General features: G+C 40.6%; 1 protein-coding gene across 1 annotated transcript in view; it reads left to right on the forward strand.

The window, feature by feature from the left end:
- Nucleotides 1–21,187, forward strand: part of glceb (glucuronic acid epimerase b) — a 55,867-nt gene extending 34,680 nt beyond the window's left edge. Inside the window, exons 3-6 of the mRNA XM_031744439.2 lie at nucleotides 111–640; nucleotides 10,555–10,800; nucleotides 17,193–17,485; nucleotides 17,892–21,187. Coding sequence (XP_031600299.1) covers nucleotides 124–640; nucleotides 10,555–10,800; nucleotides 17,193–17,485; nucleotides 17,892–18,623 — 1,788 coding nt within the window. The 5' untranslated portion in view covers nucleotides 111–123 and the 3' untranslated portion in view covers nucleotides 18,624–21,187. The remainder of the gene's footprint in view (nucleotides 1–110; nucleotides 641–10,554; nucleotides 10,801–17,192; nucleotides 17,486–17,891) is intronic.
- The last annotated feature ends 466 nt before the right edge of the window (nucleotides 21,188–21,653 follow it).

Below are 21,653 nucleotides of genomic sequence, written 5' to 3' on the forward strand. Positions count from 1 at the left end.
AGTGCAGGCTGCTGGTGTATAATGGCAGAAGTTAAGTATAAATATATTTGCAGGCTACTCTGACTCCAATGAGAGTCTTCTAATGAGTTGTTTTTGTTTGTGCCGTACAGGCAGGTTGTGACCATGCGCTGCCTGGCTGCTCGGGTGAACTACAAGACCCTCATCGTTATCTGCGCCCTCTTCACACTCATCACTGTGTTGCTGTGGAACCGCTGCTCTAGTGACACCTCCATACGCTTCCTGCCCCGTGCTGCCCCGGTGGCCACGATTTCTCAGATCGGCGATGCTAGCATCAGCAGCCAGCAGCATCCCCCGCAACCTCCCGAGCCCCCGCCTGTTGTCGGAGTTGTCGGGGGGATCAAGTATGAAGAAATTGACTGCTTAATCAATGATGAATCGACTGTCAAAGGCCGGCGAGAGGGGGGAGAAGTCTACCTGCCCTTCTCTTGGGTGGAAAAGTACTTTGAGGTGTACGGCAAAATAGTGCAGTACGATGGCTATGATCGTTTTGAGTTTCAGCACAGCTATTCAAAGGTTTACGCCCAGCGTGAACCCTACCACCCCAATGGAGTCTTCATGTCGTTTGAGGGATACAACGTGGAGGTCCGTGACCGGGTCAAGTGTATCAGTGGAGTGGAAGGTAAGTCTTGTTTGTTTAGGTTTCGATTGCACGCAGGTTTCAGGTTTTAAATTCCTGATGGAGGTGCTCATGCATCTGAATATTAATGTTCCTTCTGTTGTTGAGATCCTACTGAACCAAGGCTTTCCACAAGTGGTGTCTGATGTGTGTAGCCAAGATGAACAGCTCATCTTATAAGAAAAAATAAAAGAGACCAAAAACTCTTAAAAAAAAAAAACAAACCCAAACAAACATCTCAGAGAAATGTGTGACTTGTTTAAGTAAGCATATTGCTGTAAAATGGCACATTGTAAATTACCTGTTTAAACAGTGAGGCGAGACTTGATTAGCAAGATGGGCCAGATTTCAAAAAGATTTCCAGAGCACCTTCTCACTCTCTGCCACCCGGTTCCAAACACCTTTTGCCTTTCTTTAACACTAACACTGTTAAATAGGATTTGTGTCGACTCCATTAAAAATGTTTCTTTTCTTCACTCATTGTCAGTATTAGCCTGTATTGATACAAGCAGCTGGGGCTCTGATAAGTGGCCGTATCCCTCCATGTTCCTCTATGCTTCTGGTCTGTCCTGAAAGTTGTTTTCTTTTGAAGGTTCCTTTTAAGATAATGGCCAGGAAAGATCAATAGCTCATTTTAAAAGGCTATTAGTTGAAACCACTTTGTCATCAATATAGTTCTGTTCCTCGCTTGCTTGAAGAAGTAGCTCTTTGTACTTGCTTGAAATTACAAAATAGATATTTATTATCTTTCTTTTTTTGTCAAATAGCTACAGTCACAAAAAAGGGGAAAAGGAGATCGTGTCGGCTACGAACACAGAATATGTTGTTTGTTTTTCCCCCAAAAAAATAATCTTATAAATCCAGACATATCAGTGTTCTTATTGGAAATGACAGAAGCAGGAGGTAGAGGATTCACAGTTAGTCGGCCACAGTTTTGAGTCCTTTACCCATCTTAGAAGAAAGCTCTTGTGGTGGCGGGTAAATGTGAGGAGGAAATGTTCAGTAGCAAAATGTCAGGTGCAGAGGTAAGCTTGATGAATAATGATGGCTACTGTCTGTGAGAGCAGTTTCACAGCAGCAAATTAGTTTTCGTTTTTTTAACTTGTAGCTGTAGCTGCTGAAATGGAAAGTGCAAATTCCCACATGTTATTTTAATTTTTGTACATCACGATTGAAGTCTTCCCCCCCATCTTTCGTCGAGACTTATTTTAAATTCTTATTTCAAATTCTCCATAAACTCTTTAAGAGATTGTGTTTCAAGCAAAACAGTAGAGAATAATGACATTAAAAGGCTTGGGTAGGTCAGAAGGTCACATTTAAAGCTATAATTCTGTTATGTTTATTTGGTTTTCAGCAATTTATCTTTTGATTTTATTAGTTCTGCAACTTAGCAATATTTTAGTTATCACATTAAATCATTGATTATTTTCTCAGTTTGTCCACAAAGCACAGTGAGTTGCAATCAAAGCACTTGTTTTGAGAGCCTGACCGATGCAGGCTGTGGGTTATAGAAACCGATTTTTAAGCACTAAAAATAATTCAGTGCATTCAGTATTATGGGTTATGTGTCCTATATACAGTCATGTAAAAAAGAGAGTGGAAAAAATGATTCAGTGGCTTGCAGAACCACCTTTAGCAGCAATAATTTTGAATCATTTTCTTTGTGACTTGATAAATCTCTCAGATGTTGTTGTGGAAGAATTTTGGTCTACTGTTTTTTTTCTTGCAGCTTTGCCTTAAATTCACTGACGTTTTTGGGCATTCATTTGTCCACAGTTCTCCTAAGGTCTCGCCGCAGCACTTCAGCCTGATTGAAGTCTGGAATTTGACTGGATCACTGCAACACCTTGATTCTTTTCTGTTTCAGCCACTGTTTGCATCATTATCCTGTTGTATGACCTAATTTCAGCCAAGCTTTAGCTGTCTGACAGATGGCTTGACATTTGACTCTGGAATACTTTGAGTTGATGAGGAACTCCACTATATACCAATGACTGCAGGGTGCCCAGGTCCTGTGGCTGCAAACAAGCCCAAGGTGGCTGTGTTTTTGCCAAATGTGGTGACGTTCGTTCTTGTCGGACGTCTTCATTTTGTTTTTCCAAATGACATTGTTCCAGAAGTAATGTGGTTTTTTCTGATGCAGCTCTGCAAACCTAAGCTGTGCTGCCATGCTCTTCTTAAAGGAAAGAGGCTTCCTCCTGGCAAACAAGAGTCATACTTGTTCAATCTTTTTTCTAATTGCACCATCATGAAGTTTAAAATTGAACATGCTAATTGAGGCCTGTAGAGTCAGAGTTGTAACTCTTGGGTTTTTGCAGTTTTTCTGAGCATTATACAGTCTAACCGTCCACTAGATTTGAAGGGATATCCAGCCCTGGGTAGATTGTGGCATTGTGTTAACCACCTAAATACTCTAGACCAGCAAGCTGACAAAACTTCTATTTTTAAAGAAGGCTCACATTTGCTGATCAGTTAATCATCTTCATTTGATCAGCAATTCCTATAGAAGCAGTACTTAGTTGGCTACTGTCTGATCTGTCTAATCCTGAAGTTAGTTGTTCAGCTGTATGTATGTGTGTTGATATATGCAGGACAAGCACATACTTACTGCACACACAATTTACCAAGGTCACTTAATGAAGCTCCAGGCTTCTTCCTGTTTATTCCTTCACATGTACAAGCACAAACACCAATGTTCTACTTAACATTTTTTACAGGTGAAAATAGGTGTTCATTAATTAGCCTGTCACATTCAGATTTACCGCAGGGCTTAAACAAGGTCATGAAAGATTTTTCCTCAGTGCACCCCTGCGAACCATGAAAAGGTTATTTAACAGCACCAGTGTTTTCATAGAGATTTTACTCAGGCAGGCTGACAAAGTATATTTAGTGGCCTATTTTAGCCTTTTTTCTTTTTTTTATTCTTATTTTAGAATCTGGCACAGTGAATGAGCCCATCCACAATCTAGTCTTTCCCATATATCGATTTATTTGAGGCAGTTCACCCCCACTATTTAAAGGTGAGACGGGTGGAAAAACTAAAGGAGAAACTTGACCTGACCTTAAACATACATGGGGGCAAGTGGGGGGATAAAGTGTTTCTCTTATGGTGTGGGGTCTATTTGATGGTTTGGGTTTGATTTGATTGATCTCAGTGAAAACAGAATACAGAATAAAGATTACCACAAAGCAAAAAATCATGAGACAAGGCTAATCAAAAGGTATTGGCTGAAGCATTTGCTTCTTACGCCAACCCTTTAAAAAAAAAAGGGCTCGAAGCAAAGAATAAAACAAAGCAAAGCAAAAACAAACAAACAAACAAAAAAACTTTCCACCTTAGATAACTACATCAAAGCAAAACAATCAAGAGTTTCAGAATTATTATTTTTGCTCTTTTCATTCTTGATTAATATATTTTTCTAATACTCTATTTTTAAACATGTTTTTAAACAAGGAAAATGAACTACACCTTTTTAAATCACTGTCATAACTATTCCACAGGTTAACTCCTCTAACAGAAACGCATCTCTGCTTTATGTTTGTCCTTATCTTGTTTTTTTTAAAGACATCTGTTCCCCTTAAGTCATATTGACTCTCTCTGACTTTAAACAGCTTCTGAATACTGCGGCAAAGCAAGTTATTTTGTGCTTTATACATTATCTGTGCCATTTTATATTCGACTAAATCATAAAATTTTAGGGTATTCAGATTAATAAACAAAATGTTTGTTGGTTCTATATAGTTTGATTGATTTATAATTCTTATAGCTCTTTTTTGTAACTTGAAAATAGGAAAGAGTATTTGTTTTATATGCATTACCCCATATCTCCAGACAATAAGTCATATATGGAAGCAACAGAGAACAATAAAGTGTGTATAATGATTTTTTGTTCAGGACATGCTTTGTTTTGTAGAGAATAGCAATGGTTTTTGACATTTTTGTTGTCACATGATTTATATGAGACTTCCAGCTCAGCTGGTGCCTTAGAGGAGAGGGTCACTTCAATTTATTACAAAGTTGTTATAATGATAAACTGGACATTGGTTGATTTGCCTACCACACTGAGCTCACCACCCTGCACAAAACAAATATCATTTACAGACCCTCACACATTAACTTTATTTATCAATAGGAGGTTTGTAATGTTATAGAATAGTAACTTTATAATTAAGACTGGTTATGAGCAATATAAATAGCCAACACAGCAGGAGACTTCTGCTAATTTGTGCATGGAAACAAATGGAAAGCATTTTAGAAAGGTAGATTTTTTTTTTCCCCCCCCTCATTAATGATGTATTATTTCACTCACTCACAACTCATCTGCTGCTAATCAGATGCTATTAATCATGTTAATTTTTATGACCTGGCCCACCCGCTCTGCTGATTAACTGCAGTGCCGGAGGATGTTACTGCGATCAGCACATCACTTTCAGCTTGTGATGAGATGGCTGACTGCCGTCGCCAGCTGCAGCCCAAGACAAAGAGGACGCAGCTGAGTATATTGATAAGTAATGCATTTGTCAGAGTGCACAGTCACAAAGCCCATTGGCTATCATCTCATAATTTAGCCACAAGGGACAACAGCCAGTGTTTCAGGGCTTCAGTTGCGACCAGCCAATGACAGATAACGACTATCTGGGACAAAACGTCCGGTTTCATATGCTGGTGAATTTTACAGTCCAACTATGAATGCAGGCGTATTTTAAAAGGCATTAACTGATCTTCTTTGTTTTTTTACTCAAGACTGAACATTTACTTGCTTGCATACAGAGACTGCTTAAATGTCAGGGTCAATAAATCCTGACATGCAAGTGGAAATTCTTTTTGGCTTCCTTGCTTACAGATAGTAAACACAAAATGCAGTTTTTAAATGAAGGTGTTCATAATTAAGGGGGAAAAAAATACAAACCCACATGGCCCTGTGTGGAAAAACTGACTTCCTCTAAACCTCCTCTGACTTCCTCTAATGACTGGTTGGTCCACCCTTAGCAGCAACAACCGCAATCAAGCGTTTGCGATAACTAGCAAAGAGTCTTTTACAGCGCTGTACGGTGGTCCCTCGTTTATCGCGTTCCAAAAATAACCCGCAATAGGTGAAATCCGCGAAGTAGCCAACTTTATTTTTTTCAATTATTATAGATGTTTTAAGGCTGTAAAACCCCTCACTACACACTTTATACACTTTTCTCAGACAGGCATGAACATTTTCACACTTTTCTCTCTTGTTTAAAGACCCTCAAAGTTCAAACCTTCATAGAAAAATAAGTCCAGTATTATAGAATGACACCAAAGACACCCGCGGTTGCCTTTGACGGTGCAAAACATTTCATCGACATTGTTGTGTTTGTTGGGGAGAAACCTTACAAACATACAGTACAGCACTTCAGAGTCACACTGCTAGCGACCGAAGATTTATGTAAATTTGACAAGCTGAACGCATTCTGTACTGTACAGGAGACACGGCACGAGATTGATTGACAATGGTCTACAGCCAATCAGGACGCAGAACACAAAGCGCTGTAAGAAACAGGGGAAAAAAAGAAAGCATGTAGAATTCCACCCCAAAAAAATCTGTGAAACAGTGAGACGGCGAAAGGTGAACCGCGTTATAGCGAGGGACCACTGTACAGGAATTTTGGCCCACTTACCTTTGCAGAATTGTTTTAATTCACCCACACTGGAAGGTTTTCAAGCCTTTACTGGTGTGTTTTGGATCGTTGTCCTGCTGCAGAACCCAAATACACTTCAGCTTGAGGTCACAAACAGATGGCCGGATATTCTCCTTCAAGATGTTTTGGTAGACAGCCAGAATTCATGGTACCATTTCCCATTACCAGGACCTGAGGCAGCAAAACAGGCCCAGACTACCACCACCACAATATTTTACCACAATATTAGCTTTTGTCACATCAGTCCACAGAGTATTTTCCCAGATCTCTCAGGGATCATCAAGATTTTTTGGGGGGGCAAATGTGAGATGAGTTTTTGTGTTCTTTTTGGTCAGCAGTGCTTTTCTCCTTGAACTCTCCCATGGATGCCTTTTTTCCTAATCTTTCTTATTGTTTATTCTTGAACTTTGACCTTAACTGAGACATGTGAAAGCCTGCGCTTCTTTAATGATGTTCTGGGGTCTTTTGTGACCTCCTGGATGGGTTGTCATTGTCCTCTTTGAGTAATTTTGGTCGGCTGTTCACTCCTAGGACGTTTCACCACTGTTTCAAGTTTTCTCCATTGGTGTATAATGGCTCTCACGATGGTTCACTGAAGTCCCAAAACCTCAGAAATAACTTTGTAACCCTTTCCAGACTGGTAGATGTCAGTGACTTTGTTTCCCAGGTGTTTCTTTAGATTGTGGCATGATGTGTTGCTTTCTGAGATCTTTTAGCCATCTTCACTTTGTCAGACAAGTTCTGATTAAGTGATTTCTTGATTCAGCAGGTCTTTCAGTAATCAGTGTCTTTAGTGAAACTAAACTCAGATTTCCAAATAATGTGGGTAATTAGAGTTAATTCATGATTTAACAAGTACACCACTGTAGTTAATACTCTGCAGTAACACAACCTTAAATCACGTTCGGTCTCATTTTTGTCTGGTATGTTTTTTCCACCTTCCTCTATCCTCTCCTATGTTGATTGTTTTAGTGCAGACCAACGTCACTCCAATATATGCACAAGGAAAGAGCCCTGTGTCATGACAAATTAAATCAAAATACAGGTTGGAGTCATTCTTTTGATCTGTGTAATTATCCACTAGCCTTCCACCTACAGCATATGCTGCATTTAGAGCAAGTTCTTATACACACTTGCAGAAAATTGTAATGTCCACGTGAATAAACAGAACATCATTTCCCTTAAGTGCTTCTTGATGTATTCAGCTGAAATACACAGCCATGATGCAAAAGTTAAAGCTGCATTAAGCCTTTTTTAGTTATCATACGGTAGAATTGCAACAAAACTTCACAGAAACACGTCCTTAATATATCATTCATTTATTAAATTGTTAGTAACTGTTTTCTACTTTATTTAAGCTCCCAGGAGAAAAACATGAAAATCCCACTGGCATCATATGTCTGACAAACTGACAAAGAAGGCACTTGAATATTCAGATATATTTATTTTCTTTAGCTCTGCTTTAGGCAACCACCAACATCTTTACCTTAAGCTCCTACTTGCTGAATGTTCTCCATCAATGTACTTCGGCTGTCTTGACAGTGAGTTATTCTGAGGTGTTTTATAAAAAAATATTTCATTTAGACAAAGCTAAAATCTGCAAAAGTGCTTGAAATCCCTCTAAGTTCAGCACAACAACAAGTTACAAATTACCGGGGGTGGTTCACTGTTTAATATGAAAGATTTTACTCAGTGGAGCTTACATATTCCTGACCTGTTAGAGGTCAAAAACAAAGCCTTTGTTTGGTTTTTTTAATGAGAGGAAAAAAAATTCACGAAAACATTTTGTATCAGTTTTCCTCTCCGTGTAAATTCCAGTAGGCGTCGAGCCTCAGAACCTACTGCAATTTACAGACCAATCTTTTTCTAGAAAAGTCTGCTCTTTGGAGTCAGGAAAATATATGGAGGCTTAACAGTCATTTCCATATGGATTACTTGGTGTTATGTAGTGGGTAGCACAGCGTTAGGGTTTTGACAGTCATTTTCCTTAAGTTGTCAAGGGAGATGCCGGTAACAAGCCAGGCAGGGAGTTAAGGCATGGTATGGAAGTGTGTGTAGGAATGTATAAATGCGTACAAGCTGTCTTTGTGGGCTCTTATTTATGGACAGTATAGTGAAATATCAGTTCTTGGGGCATCGCTGCATCCTTTGTGCTTGTCTCTTGAAATCTAAACATTAAAATAAGTTCCTGACAGGTTATTAACAGAGTTCAGTGCATCGTCGGGTCAAATCAGACACCACATGAACTTGTTCAGTGCCTCCTAACTTGTTTATACTGCCATCCAAAATCAAGAGGAGGAGGATAATTGGAGCAGTCAGATGGCACGTATTTATTGAAGCCGTGTGCCCCCGATTAATGTTAGCTATTAAAAATATTTTAGTCGTGCATGTTGCGACCCACTAATGCATGAACTTTTTAACACAAGAAAAATGAAGTGCATCGTGATAAAGCTGTTATAAAGCATAACTGTTAATTTAAGCATGCCTCACGGGGTTCAAAGCACGTAATTGAGTGGTACGGGTGGGGGTGTTGGCGGCAGAGCTTTAGCTCTGCTTGACCTGCTGCAGCAAGGACGGACTGCTCACACAACTTATTGATGGCCACTTCTATGTCACGTTGACTTTTGAAAGGGAAACCATGAGTGCAAGCACGTGGAAAATCCTCTGTGGATTGGAGTGAATGTGTGCGGCTAGGCTGCGCTGGAAACACTGCGGGGAGCAGCTGAAAATTGTGCCACATTTTCTGCCTGTCAGTGTGACTGCCAGTCTGCAGTTAAGAAGAAGAATTCTCTCTGAAATAATTCTTCACACTTACGCACATGCAGCCCGTGAAATGTAAGCTATTAATCTCTTAAGAGCTATTTGTGTCAAGTTTTCTACATGCAGAAGTAAAGACTGTAAACAGAACATGTGGTCAGACCCCTGCGAGTGTGCTTCGGTAATGGATGGGCAGCCATTGGTTACTAATACCTGTGTTTTTGAATAGAACATCAATAAGTCCTTGTTGCTGCATTAACTCCTGGTGCAGTGTTTGTTTGGGAACCCTGTGCAGAGGATCAATCGAGGTGGAGAGGTTTCGATAAATCTCCTTGCTGCCAAGTAAAAGGCAGAATTGTGTGTTGAATAAAAGGAGAATAATTAGAGTTTCTTTGTATATTTAATGGGGGTAAGAACTGAAAGACTGCTGCATGATCCTACTTTGACCAGAGTGTGCCTGTATGTGTGCAAATGGATTTTTTCCTTTCTACGTGCGTGAATAATCATCCATTGTCTTTTTAACTGCTGTTGAAATTGCCTGCTCTTTTTTTTTTTTCTTATTTGTGAGCTGAGTTTTATGTGCAGAGGGTCCTGTAATAAAAACGTAGTGTCATTATTAAAATTGGGCATTTGCAGTTTTTTCAGTCATAAAAAGATTGAGCTTGCTTCCTGAGTTGGTGTCGGGCAGCTGGACTTCTACACTGTACAAGAGGAGATACTAAAATGGACTTGCTATGTATGCAGTGGTGATTAGTTTAGAAGGAGGCGGCGTATTGTCAGCCCTAATCGGAGTTTATTACATTCTTCTTAGAAGGATGGGGTTTGGGTAGCACGTGTGCATTCCCTGTCACAAGGTCTTAAAATGAGCTATCTGTTAATCAGAGTGATTCTCCTGGCTGAGCTATTTTTGGCTGCATGAACATGGAAGCTCGCCTCCAGTGAAATGCAATAGATTAGGTTGAATTTCACCACACAGTCTAATCATTTATTGTAGCTGGTGGTATTTATTTTCAAGCCTTTTTCTTCTACTCTCAAACAGTTTTTTTTGTTTTGTTTTTGTTTTACTAAAGGAGTATTTTTTTTTATTGCCCTAGTCGGCCTCTAGTCTCCAGGAGATGAGAAGTTCTAAAATTTATAGTGTTTGTATTAATATTTAATTTTGGACCAGTTTCTTTTTATACTGTGGTTATGAACTCGGTGTCATGCTGCACTTAACAGATTTAGTCATTCTTCAACAAAGTAAAAAAAAAAAAAAAATAAGGCAATGTTATGACAAGTGCCATCTTAAAAAGAACATCTGCTTGAAATAAACTGCAAAGAGCTTAAAAGAAAACCCAGCTTATCATGTCAGCCAAGATTAAGAACCATCGCTGTGCTTCATAAAAGTTCCAGCCAGTTTTAAAGCGACTGCACTTCTTGCATATCAGGCTATTTCCAGTATTTATTTAACATTAATATCCTCCTTTTTGTCCTCCTTTCTTTCCACCCAGGCGTGCCGCTGTCCACTCAGTGGGGCCCTCAGGGCTACTTCTACGCCATCCAGATCGCCCAGTACGGTTTGAGCCATTACAGCAAAAACCTGACCGAGCGCGCTCCCCATGTTGATGTCTACGACACGGCCGAGGAGAGGGACAGCCGAGCCAACGCCGCGACCTGGAGTGTACCGAAAGGTTGCGGGCTCAGCCGCGTCCATGACAAGACCAGGGCTACCTCTGTGCGGCAGTTCAGCGCTCCAGGTATTTAAGCCTTCCATTAGCCCAGATGGCCTCTGGGCAAGAAGCTTATCTCGTGTTAACTGTGGCTGTAGCAAGCATACCCTGAGGACAGGATGATAGTCTGCAGTGAGTCAGCGCCACAGGGAGAGTACGCTGACAGGCTGTCTGGTCTGACAGTGGACCCACAGCATAATGATATTCTTAGACACTGTGATGGTTAAAGAAGCACACATTTCATCCTGTTTTGTTCCATTAATCAGACACTGAAATTGCAGCTGGTGTTAGAGACAAAAACACTTGATGAGATTAGTTCAGTTTTTCCCTCTCTGGTAAAACATAAATATGTAAATGTAGGTGTTGAAATGAAACTTCACCATCTTTATTAGTCGCAGGCAAAATCAAGCCATTATAGGTTATTGTGTTCTTTGTAAGGACTTGTTTTATGTCACGTTTTTTTTAACACAAGAGTCACAAATGTGTACTTATACCGTTTAAAAAAGAGCTATAATTTCCTGCCGGGACCTGTTGTAGCAGTCAGTATAAAAAGTATCTGTTTTAGCCTATTCAAAGTACATTTCTACTAGACTGTATTTGGGTATTTTAATTGCATGTGTTAATAAACATATGTAGAATAGATTAACCCTTTAAAGCATATTGTTTTTAATGTACTTAAAGCAGATTTGCCTACTATATTAGTACCGGCATTAATACTGTGAAGCTAATGGTAGTTCACTATGCTGCAGTCTCAAGCTAGTGTCACTGAGCGGTCATCAGATAACTGTCACACTGTCAGAAGTGATGTATTGATGATTTTTATCACTGTTGCCCAGAGTTTATTCATCAACAATTAGTTTTTTAACGCTTAATTAAAATGTGTTTTAGTAACACAGTACTAGCAGTATCATAACAGAATGTGTTATTAATAATACATGAAGGCTTGTGACAAGTCAGGTTTTTAGTTGATGTGAAGGCCACCGAAGACGTTTTCTTTGTTTGTTGTCGAGGCTTCAGTGAGATTTGAATGTTGCCGTAAGAACCGCAGCAGAGACTGATGAATATTAACATATACTGCCTATTTCTCCATAAGTGCTTAGTTAATAGGGCTTCAGAAAATGGAGAATTTCATCACTTGTAATAAAACAGACTGAATAATGGGGCTGTCCTTGCTGCCATTTCGCACTGTTTCAACTATGAGGAATCTCATTTCATTCAGCTCACTCACTCATATGGCCTTCTCTCTTATGCATCTAAAAATTGATCTATAAAAAGGGGTAAAAAGAAAAAGGAAAAAGTCTCCCACTTCATGTTTTTACATTGTTCCAAACAGAGTTGTATTGAGGGCTGCAGCATGTGGTGGGTATGAATCAGATACTGCAAGTTTGAGCAGGCGACTCTTATTCTCACCGAGTGGTTGACTTGGAGGAGACACGGTGCCGTTTAGGGAGAAATAAATTGCTGTTATATGTGCTTCAGTGTATGCCTGAATAATTGCATATATGCATATTTAGACTGAAATTGTTGATCTAAGAGTGCTTAGACTGTGGCTTGTATTATGATTTATTAACTCTCTGTGACGTATTTACTCAACTCTTGTCATGTCGCGTTAATCCTGTGAGTCGGCAAATCAAGAAAAAAAGGAGACACGGCTGGTGCTTGATTAATGTGCTCTTCTTTGTAGCTTTATGCTCAGTTTTAGGTTATTTATAGAGGTACAAATATTAACAAATTTCCTTATGTTTGTTTCAGATAAGCTTGCAGGTAGCACAAAGTTATTGGATTTAACTGTCAAAAAACTAGTGAGCACAGATGCTCCCACAGAACCATTAATCCTATTATTTAATACTTTTCACAAATATGTTAGTACATGTATTTCAAATTGTTCCAGTTTTGTAATAAAAAAAAACAGAGTTTATAGTTTAAAATTGGAAGTGTGAGATTAGTCTGAGAATCCTAGGGGATGATAAATATAGAGGATCCCGTGGGAATGCTGCAATATGGGCGTCTCCCTCGACACTATACTTTACTATCGAAGACAGCACTGCACCTGAGATGTTCACTCTTTAGCATACCTTATTCCAACGATGATCTAACAACAAGCACAAAATACAAAGTGTGAAACGGGAGCTATGCACTGGCTGTTATAAAAGTCACATTTATTATCTCTACAATAAAAGCATCAACCACTGACACGAATAATATTCACAGGAAAAGCAGGATTTGCACAGGCTAATGTTCATTTAGGTTAACTGTAAGGTACCAGAGCATGAAACGGTGGTCTCAGCTAAAGTGCTCTTCTGCTTTGGGATTCACACGCTCAAATAAATACTGTTACCAGCTTGATAAATGTTATATTTCATGTGTCTAAAACGAAAAAAAAAAAACCATCAGCTGATAGGAGATTTTTAAGTCACCAAATATAAGATAAGATGAACTTTAATATCAGTAATGGTCTTAAAACTTGGTCAGGCTCTATTGTTAACACATGATCAGACTCTAGACAATGCACAGTGTTTTCTGTTATTATGTTGTGAAACAAGAAATGCAGCAGCATTGTGCATCTTTCGAGTGGTAAATTAAAGCTCCGTTCATCAGATTGTTTGTTACAGTAAAGACTGGAGATCTGGCCTAGTTTTAGAGCTTTAAAGTGACCGAGGCCAGGAGATAGCTGGCAGAGTTATTTTGGGGATTGGAAGAAGTCAACATCTTATACCCGGTGCTGACTGTGAGCTGTCTTTATTCTCCTCTGATCTCCTGCTGATGTTTCCAGGACACACTCTCCATCCTCTGCCGAGCTCCTGTCTTTACAGTAATTTTCCCATCCCCCCCAATTCTTCCACTTTCAACCTCTCATCATCACCAATTTTTGTTTTTTTCCACCGCCCTCCACTTTTTTTTCTATCTCCCTGCTGCTTGCTCACTTTGCTTTAAAGCTCAGCTCACCATTATTGCTCTTTCCTACCTTGACTTCATGTTATCATCATCATTTCTCAGCCCTCACTAAGCAGCCTTCATTCTCCATTAATCTTCCCTGTCTACTCCAGATTTCTGTCAGTCTTCCACCTCTGTTGACTTATTTCCACCCACTTATCGCCCCTCAGCACTCCTGTGCTTCCTAAACATTGCAGTCATATTTCCCCAATCCATTCTGATGCCTTATTCTTGTCTCTCATCAAACTTTCCTCATTTTCTTCCTCTGCTGTCAGTTTTCCTTTCTGTCTCTGCCTCCCTACACTTCCTCCTCCTACTCCCTTCTTCCTGTTGCAGTCCCTTTTTTTTCTTTCCTCCTTACTGTATCTAGGGCACGAGTGTTGAGCAATCTCTCCAAGCCTCTGACAACTGGATCAATCGTCAGTCCCCTGATAATAACCTACCATCCACCATCTGCACTTTCCTGCCCAAACGCTGTCTGCCACTGAGCACCTTTATTTTCTCAATCCCCTTGTGGTTGGTTGATAGTTCACAAATGCATTTTGTTCCCCTGATAAGGTGGAATCACTCTATCAAAGAAAAATGGCTTTTGTGGTGACGACGGACGACCCTGCGTGGGTATCTGTGGTACCATCTCCACGGCAACTTTGGCATGAACAGTGCCGTCATTTGTGACCGCAACGAGTCACCCTTCGCCACTCGTTCAGTCGAGGAAAAGCGAGTTGGCCTTCTGTGTCTGAGTTTCCAGCCTTTTACTGTATCATTACTGTCATGTTGAGACCGTTAAAGAGCAGCCTAGTCCCTCGGCAAAAGAGCAACACTACACACACTTACTAGTTTTGCTACAGAAACAGTGTTACTCATGAGAAATGGGTAATAGCTACACTGCTCGTAGGATAAGCGTTATGGTTGGCATGTCTCTGATTAGTACAGAGCCATGGTTTCACTTTAGTAAATACTTAATGAAATAATGTATGTATATGGAGTGGAAGAACAGCTAGGATTAGCTACAGGAGGTTTAATGATGATACTGAACCACAGCCAGGTTACTTTGTCTTTTTTTTTTTTAATTTACGAACACAAAATATCCTTTTAAAGAATCTTTCTTCCTTTTCCAACCAAACACAGTCAGCGATCTAATAAATATGTCAGTCAATAATAACTGCAACCACAATCTGATTTCATGCTTCAAACAGAACAAGTAGTTTTTCCCAGATCAGCGGGGATCATTTAGGTTTGTTAACTTCCAGCAGCTGCTCTTTGCTCCATTACATCCTTGCAAATCTTGGTGTTTTTTTTGTTTTTATTTTAATTGTTATAGTCCTATTTTGTGGGCGCTCTTTTGCTGAGAAGTCGCCCACCTCTCGTCTGATGGCTGAATGTGAGGCTGCAGAGATAAGAGATGTGGCGTTTGCATTTGAGCAGCTTAAAACGGCTCTGATAGAGGTGAAGGAGACTGAACTGTAAACGATGGATTCGACATCAAAAGCGGTAGCACCGGGGTCACAGTTGTGAAGCGTCTTTCTTTGAATCCTTTGTGGATTATTAAGCAATCTGAACCCATCACAGGAAAAAGACTGCCACTATACCGAGAGATTATCCTGCATGTAAATACTTTGAGGTGGTGTTGCAGAGAAAGGTGTGATTTTCAAAAAAATCTTTAGAATTTATCTTTTCATATCAAAGTCAACAGTGTCTGTCGTGGCTGAGTATTTATCGAGATTTTCTAGGGTCTTGGAAAAATGCTGTTCGCTCACAATCTCCGTGCAAAATAACACAAAGTTTCAAAGAAGAATGGTGCGGGGGAATTGCAGAGCATTAGGTGTAAAGCTGCTGAAGAGCTTTCTGCACAGACTGAAGTAACCAAAGAGGAATTTTCTCACAGTTTGGGGGAAAAAACTGACTGATTAATCAATATTGGAAGAAAAAAATCTGTTTGCAGACCTAAATGCATTAAAACTTTCCCAAAAAACACCACTTATTTTTTTTTTTTTATTAAATTTGCTGTTTTGGCTGTGCGTGTGCTGAGCGTGATGGAAAAATCACACTTCCATCGACTGTTCTCTCGTCACTTGTCACGTCTTTTGTTGTCCGCACATGTACTGCAGGCACTGTGCACGTTTTCAAGTGTTCGTCTCACACGCTCGGTCATGTATACAAGCGTGATTTGCTCGGGCGTATTTCTAGCCGCGTGTCATCCCTGTCTCCAGACTTATTGCTAAACAGCTAGGGAGCCCGAGCGGTGGAGGTGGAATCTCGTCTATATTCCCTGCCCATCCTTTATTGATGGCAGAGTAATCACAGGGCCAGAGTACAAATCCACTTACTCTCTGCATTGCCTTAAGTAATGGATTTATGAGTGCATTAAAGAGCCGTAGTCATCCAGAGGCCCCTGCCAGACTGTCTCTCTCCTTCATTCTCTTCCTGATCGACTGTCTTTGAGTCTCACTAGGCCTCATCTGCTTCTGCTTTCTCAGCTTATGTGATGTGAGATCTCTCCGTCTTCTGATTTCAATTGTCTCCTCACTATTGGCTCATTTTCACCCTCTCCCATCTAGGCCTGGCTTTAAGAGCTCTTGTGTGAGCCATCACTCCATTACTCTCCTTTTCCTTGACTTTTTGACCCTTTCTCTTCTTTATCCTTGGAGGAGCCTCGATTAGAAAACATTCTCCTCGTTTTTTGTTGTTTTTTTGCTGTGCACACCAAAGAGTAAGGCAAAAGCAGAGATCATTCTTGAACTGCTCGCTGCTTCGGGGTCTTGAAATGAAGTCGCAGCTGAACTATAGTAACACAAAGGTGATCCAGTGTCGGAGGTGGCAGTGTGGAAAGTGAAAATCATCGAATTTCTACTTTGAGCTCTGACTGGAGGAGATGTGGGGATGCAAATAGAGAAGTTGGTGCAATATATCAACTTCTTCTTTCACTCTGTTGTTCCCTCATGCTGCTCCTCTATTCCTCTCCACACTGTCTTCCCTCTCCTCTCTGTCCTCCTTATTAAGCTCAGTGTGCAGTGACACAGCCATACTACACATCCCAGGAGAAGCTCGTCCTAGTGTGTGTGTGTGTGTGTGTGTGTGTGTGTGTGTGTGAGAGTGTGTGCACACTATCTCTCACACACACACACAAACAGCAAGGGACATCACACGGGTAATAATACAAAATCCAGGGTAGTTAAAATGTTAAGCTTCTGACCAGTGATTGATTTTAAAGTAGGCTCATTGTGATTGATCATTGAGAGTATTAAAAAAAAAGATGAGTCGTTATATAAACAGACCACCAGAGGAGTGTATTAAGAGACAGACTCGGATTTAAAAAGCTTCCAGTAAACTAAAAATAGCACGTTGTCAGCCAGTAATCATTAAGTTCTTAAAGAAGTCAGTCAAATGAGACCAAGTGTCTTTGAATAAATGTTGTTAAATGTTTTTTTTGCAATTTTGACTTATTTATCTGCTGCACCCGCCCCACTCACTTCCCATTCCCACAGACTCCTCCGAAGGCGTGTCCCTCCAGCTGGGCAACTCCAAAGACTTCATCCTCAGCTTGGACCTCAAGTTTATCTCCAACGGCAGCGTGTCTGTAATCCTTGAAACCACAGAGAAGGGCCCCCCCTTCACAATCCACTACGTGACCAGCACACAGCTCATCGCCTTCAGAGAACGTGACATCACCTACGGGATTGGACCGCGAACCGCTTGGAGCACTCTGACCCGGGATCTGCTCACCGACCTCAGGAAGGGCGTCGGGCTGTCCAACACCAAGGCTGTTAAGGCCACAAAGGTCCGTTTAACTCAAAGCGCTGATTCAAAAAGCACCTCTGCTGAAATATTTGTGGTCTATGGACGATGCACTTGCAGCTGGGATAATTAGTTGAACTGGCAGCTCTCATTTTTAAAGCAAAAGTTCCACAAAAAACCATTAATGCACTTTTTGTACATTTTTCACTCCTTTCTCACATTTTATAGAAAACAGTCCATTAAGGAAGTATAGTTATATTTATGGTGATGATGTATGCATTTCATTATCAAAGCTACTTACAAGTCTTTGCCACTTGTATTGTGTCAGAGGGTTTCTTTGTGTTACTAAATACTGTTGTTATTATTTGGCTTTATGAAGACTCAATCTGCAGTATGTAGAACTCATGAATGCCAGGTCCTAACTCCCTTCATCTACTGTCTCTTTTCAGATTATGCCCAGACGTGTGGTGCGATTAGTCCTACATGGGCGTGGATTTGTTGACAACATCACCATCTCCACCACTGCCCATATGGCCGCCTTCTTTGCCGCCAGCGACTGGCTGCTGCGCAACCAGGACGAGCGAGGCGGATGGCCTATCATGGTCACCCGTAAACTAGGCGAAGGCTTCAGACCTCTGGAGCCCGGCTGGTACTCGGCCATGGCTCAGGGCCAGGCCATGTCCACCCTTGTGAGAGCCTACCTCCTCACCAAGGACCAGGCGTACCTCAACGCTGCCCTGAAGGCAGTAGGACCTTATAAGGTGCCTTCAGCACAGCATGGGGTCAAAGCTGTGTTCATGAACAAGTATGACTGGTATGAAGAGTACCCCACCACACCCAGCTCCTTTGTGCTCAACGGCTTCATCTACTCCCTGCTGGGGCTCTACGACTTGACTGAGACAGCTGGAGAGAAGCTCGGCAGGGAGGCAGGGCAGCTGTTCAGCCGCGGCATGGAGTCACTGAAGGCCATGCTGCCGCTCTTTGACACCGGGTCTGGGAGCATTTATGACCTGCGTCACTTCATGTTGGGCACTGCGCCCAACTTGGCTCGCTGGGACTATCACACCACGCACATTAACCAGCTACAGCTGCTGGCATCCATAGACAACTCCCCCATCTTCAAGGATGTGGTCAAGCGCTGGAAAACCTACTTAAAAGGGATTCGTGCCAAGCACAATTAGACTAAACTCCAACCCACACACTATAAAGGCTGAGATGAGAAGAAGATCGATATATTCTGTGCGACTGAAGGAATGAATGAGCGGCCTATGCTCGCGTTGCGTGTCTGTGCACATCCTAGATCTGGTTGAAGTCCAAAATCTGAAGTATGAGTTTAATCAGCTGAAGCTCTCAATACTCTCTCGTGTGCTCTGTTGCAGGTTTTTTAATTTCTGCAACATCCACTGTAGCTCTCCTCTCCCTGTTTCTTTTCTTTTCCTCCCTCTCTTGAGTTAGTGTTTGTAGTTATGCACAAACCTCATTTCAAAGTGAGAGTGTCTGCATTCAGGAAGAAAGTGTGTGTGTGTGTGTGTGTGTGTGTGTGTGTGTGTGTGTGTGTGTGTGTGTGTGTGTGTGTGTGTGTGTGTGTGTGTGTGTGTGTGTGTGTGTGTGTGTGTGTGTGTGTGTGTGTGTGTGTGTGTGTGTGTGTGTGTGTGCGCGCGTGTGTTTTTAAAAAGAATATATGACATTGGTGAAAGATTAAAAACTCTGTGAATCACATTTCAGACATTCTTCGATGCATCCAGCACATTTTTCTTCTGCAATTGTATTTTTTTAACGTCATCTCAGATTTGCAAAGTTCATTAAAACAAACTGTATATAACAGAATATATTATAAATTATTTGAAGGAAAACGTTGCCAAAAAACAAAAAAAGCGCATCTTTTCATTATATAAGAAGCATTCGAATATGTCACCACAACATTTTTAATGCAAATTACAACACAGGACTTTTTTTTAAGTGTCTCACATTTAATGTTTGGTTAGAGATGTCTATTAGAGAATTCATCCCTTTGTGGAAATGCTAGAAAATCAAACGTTTTATGCTTCCAAATCCACTTTCTCTCTAAACACAGATTAATGTTAGCCAATAATTATAGTATTATGTCTTTAGTAGATTTATCTTTTCCCCTCTACAATAAATATGAGGTTTCTGTTAAGCTGCTTGAAAGCCGCTCTGAGTAATAATCAAGCTAGTTCTCAGTAGCTATGTGATTGTTCCTGTGGTATTCACTGAGATAAATCAATGCAGCCCTGCAATAATGCTTAAAAATGATGAAGTTATCATAATTAGCTGTGAGCTTCTGTAATGTTGCTACCTGTATCCGATGGTCAGGCAGCGATACCCCTGTGTAACCGTTTTTGTTCAAGGTTGCAACTTATGATTAACTTTGAGTTCAGTGTGTTTATTAAAACGTGTGTCCCATGTGAGAAATCCCAGCTGGCTGAATTTAAGACCAAGATAAATGCTCGCTTCTTTTCAGCTGCACAATCTGAAGTTTTGTTTCAAAAAGAAAAACTGTGTTTACTACTTACACGCGTGATCGCAGGCCTGAACGAGGCTAAACGTTTAATACTAGATTAACCAAGAGGTTAATCTAGTATTAAACAAAAAGGTGATACTAATGTGAAACTTTTTAAATGCCAAACTCCAGCTCCCCATGGAACCGTCATTGTTATAATTTCAGATCTTTGTTTTTTGCTTGGTGTGAATATCAGCTCCATCAGTCGTAGCCACATTTTAATTCATTCTTGTGCCCACCCCCCCTCGTTCCCCTCCTCCTTTTTGACCTTTTCAGCTCGTTGTTTACTCGGGAGCTCGTCTGAAAAGCTTTTCTTCTGTAACTCATACTTGGAAAATGATAATTGCAGGATACGAGCGTAGGTGGTGTAGATGTCTCTGTTGTGTATTGGAGGAGATGAACGTGGGCAGCAGAAGCACAGCTGCATCTCACTACAATGTTAATTCACACCATTTAAATAGACAATGCCAGGAAGTACTAAAGCTGGAGGTAAATTCCTGACGAGCATGCAAAGGCTCGGTCCCAGCAGGCTCTCGTTGCTCCTCTCAGCCGCTGCGAGTGCATGAACTCGGCGTTTTTAATCTGAGCGCTGCCCTGTTGACCGCCGAGCGCAGAGAAAGAGGCCCGCCCGTGCTCTAACAATTCACCCGGCTAATAGGCTGGAGAGCCTGTTCACGGTACAGTCGCTGCTCACGGATGAGTCAGCGTTCACCGGCATCGTACTCACAAACAACACAAAGCGGAGCCCTCAGCAACAATGAGGCTTTCATTGATCCAGCTTTGAAGATTTAAAGAAGCAGCAGATTGGTTTCTTCTTCTTTAAATCTTGTTAAAAAAAAATTTTAACGCCAGTTTTTTGAGACAAAAATCGGTTTCCCACAAGGCCGGCATTTCAGGTTATTTGAGTTTGCACTGGCAGGACAAAAATCAAAGGAACGCTGAACATCCAGGTTCCTTTTTTCCAAACTGATTAATAAATCCCGACCTTCTGTGCTGAATTATTAAAGCCGCTGTCAAGTATGAAGACAGAACACAATAATGCACATTTAAACATCAAGTTTAATCACAAAAAAAACTGTTTGGTTCTTGAAGTAATGCTTCTAATGTGTAAGCATGTCTCTAATCTATTTTTTATATAACCCTGCTTTGTCATTTATTGTTTTTGTACTCTTGTTTTATAATTGAAAAATTACAACTGTGTCCAATAAAAGGGGAACCTTTTAACTTTTTAACATCATTTATTTTCAATCAATCTTTTTTTTAATGATAATTATATTCATTTTTATTCATTTTTCTCCTTTATAGGTTGTGGGAATGTTTATACCATAAAAGATGTTTGAGATCTTTGGATAATCTGTTGGGGTTTTTTTTTTTGGTTGTTGTTTTTGCTGATTCTAGTTTTCTTTACTTCCTGTTGGCTTTTTCTTCCTGTAAACACTTGCATAATTTATACACGACGAGTAGAAATATGTCCGTTGAGGGCGGGGGTGGGGAGGGGGGTAACGTTCAGGAATAGAAGTCTTTGTGTGAGAATAACGAGCTCCATGTTGTTTATACCAAAGTCATTGATTCGAGTGTATTTGTATATTTTTGTGCAAAAACCGACTTCCATTCAGCATTTAATGATGTAAAGTCTCCTCGGAGATGTCATGGAGAGACACTGCCTTTTGAGAAATGCTACTTTTTCAGA

This window comes from Oreochromis aureus, linkage group 1 (assembly GCF_013358895.1).
Source record: "Oreochromis aureus strain Israel breed Guangdong linkage group 1, ZZ_aureus, whole genome shotgun sequence".
NCBI classification, from domain to species: domain Eukaryota; kingdom Metazoa; phylum Chordata; class Actinopteri; order Cichliformes; family Cichlidae; genus Oreochromis; species Oreochromis aureus.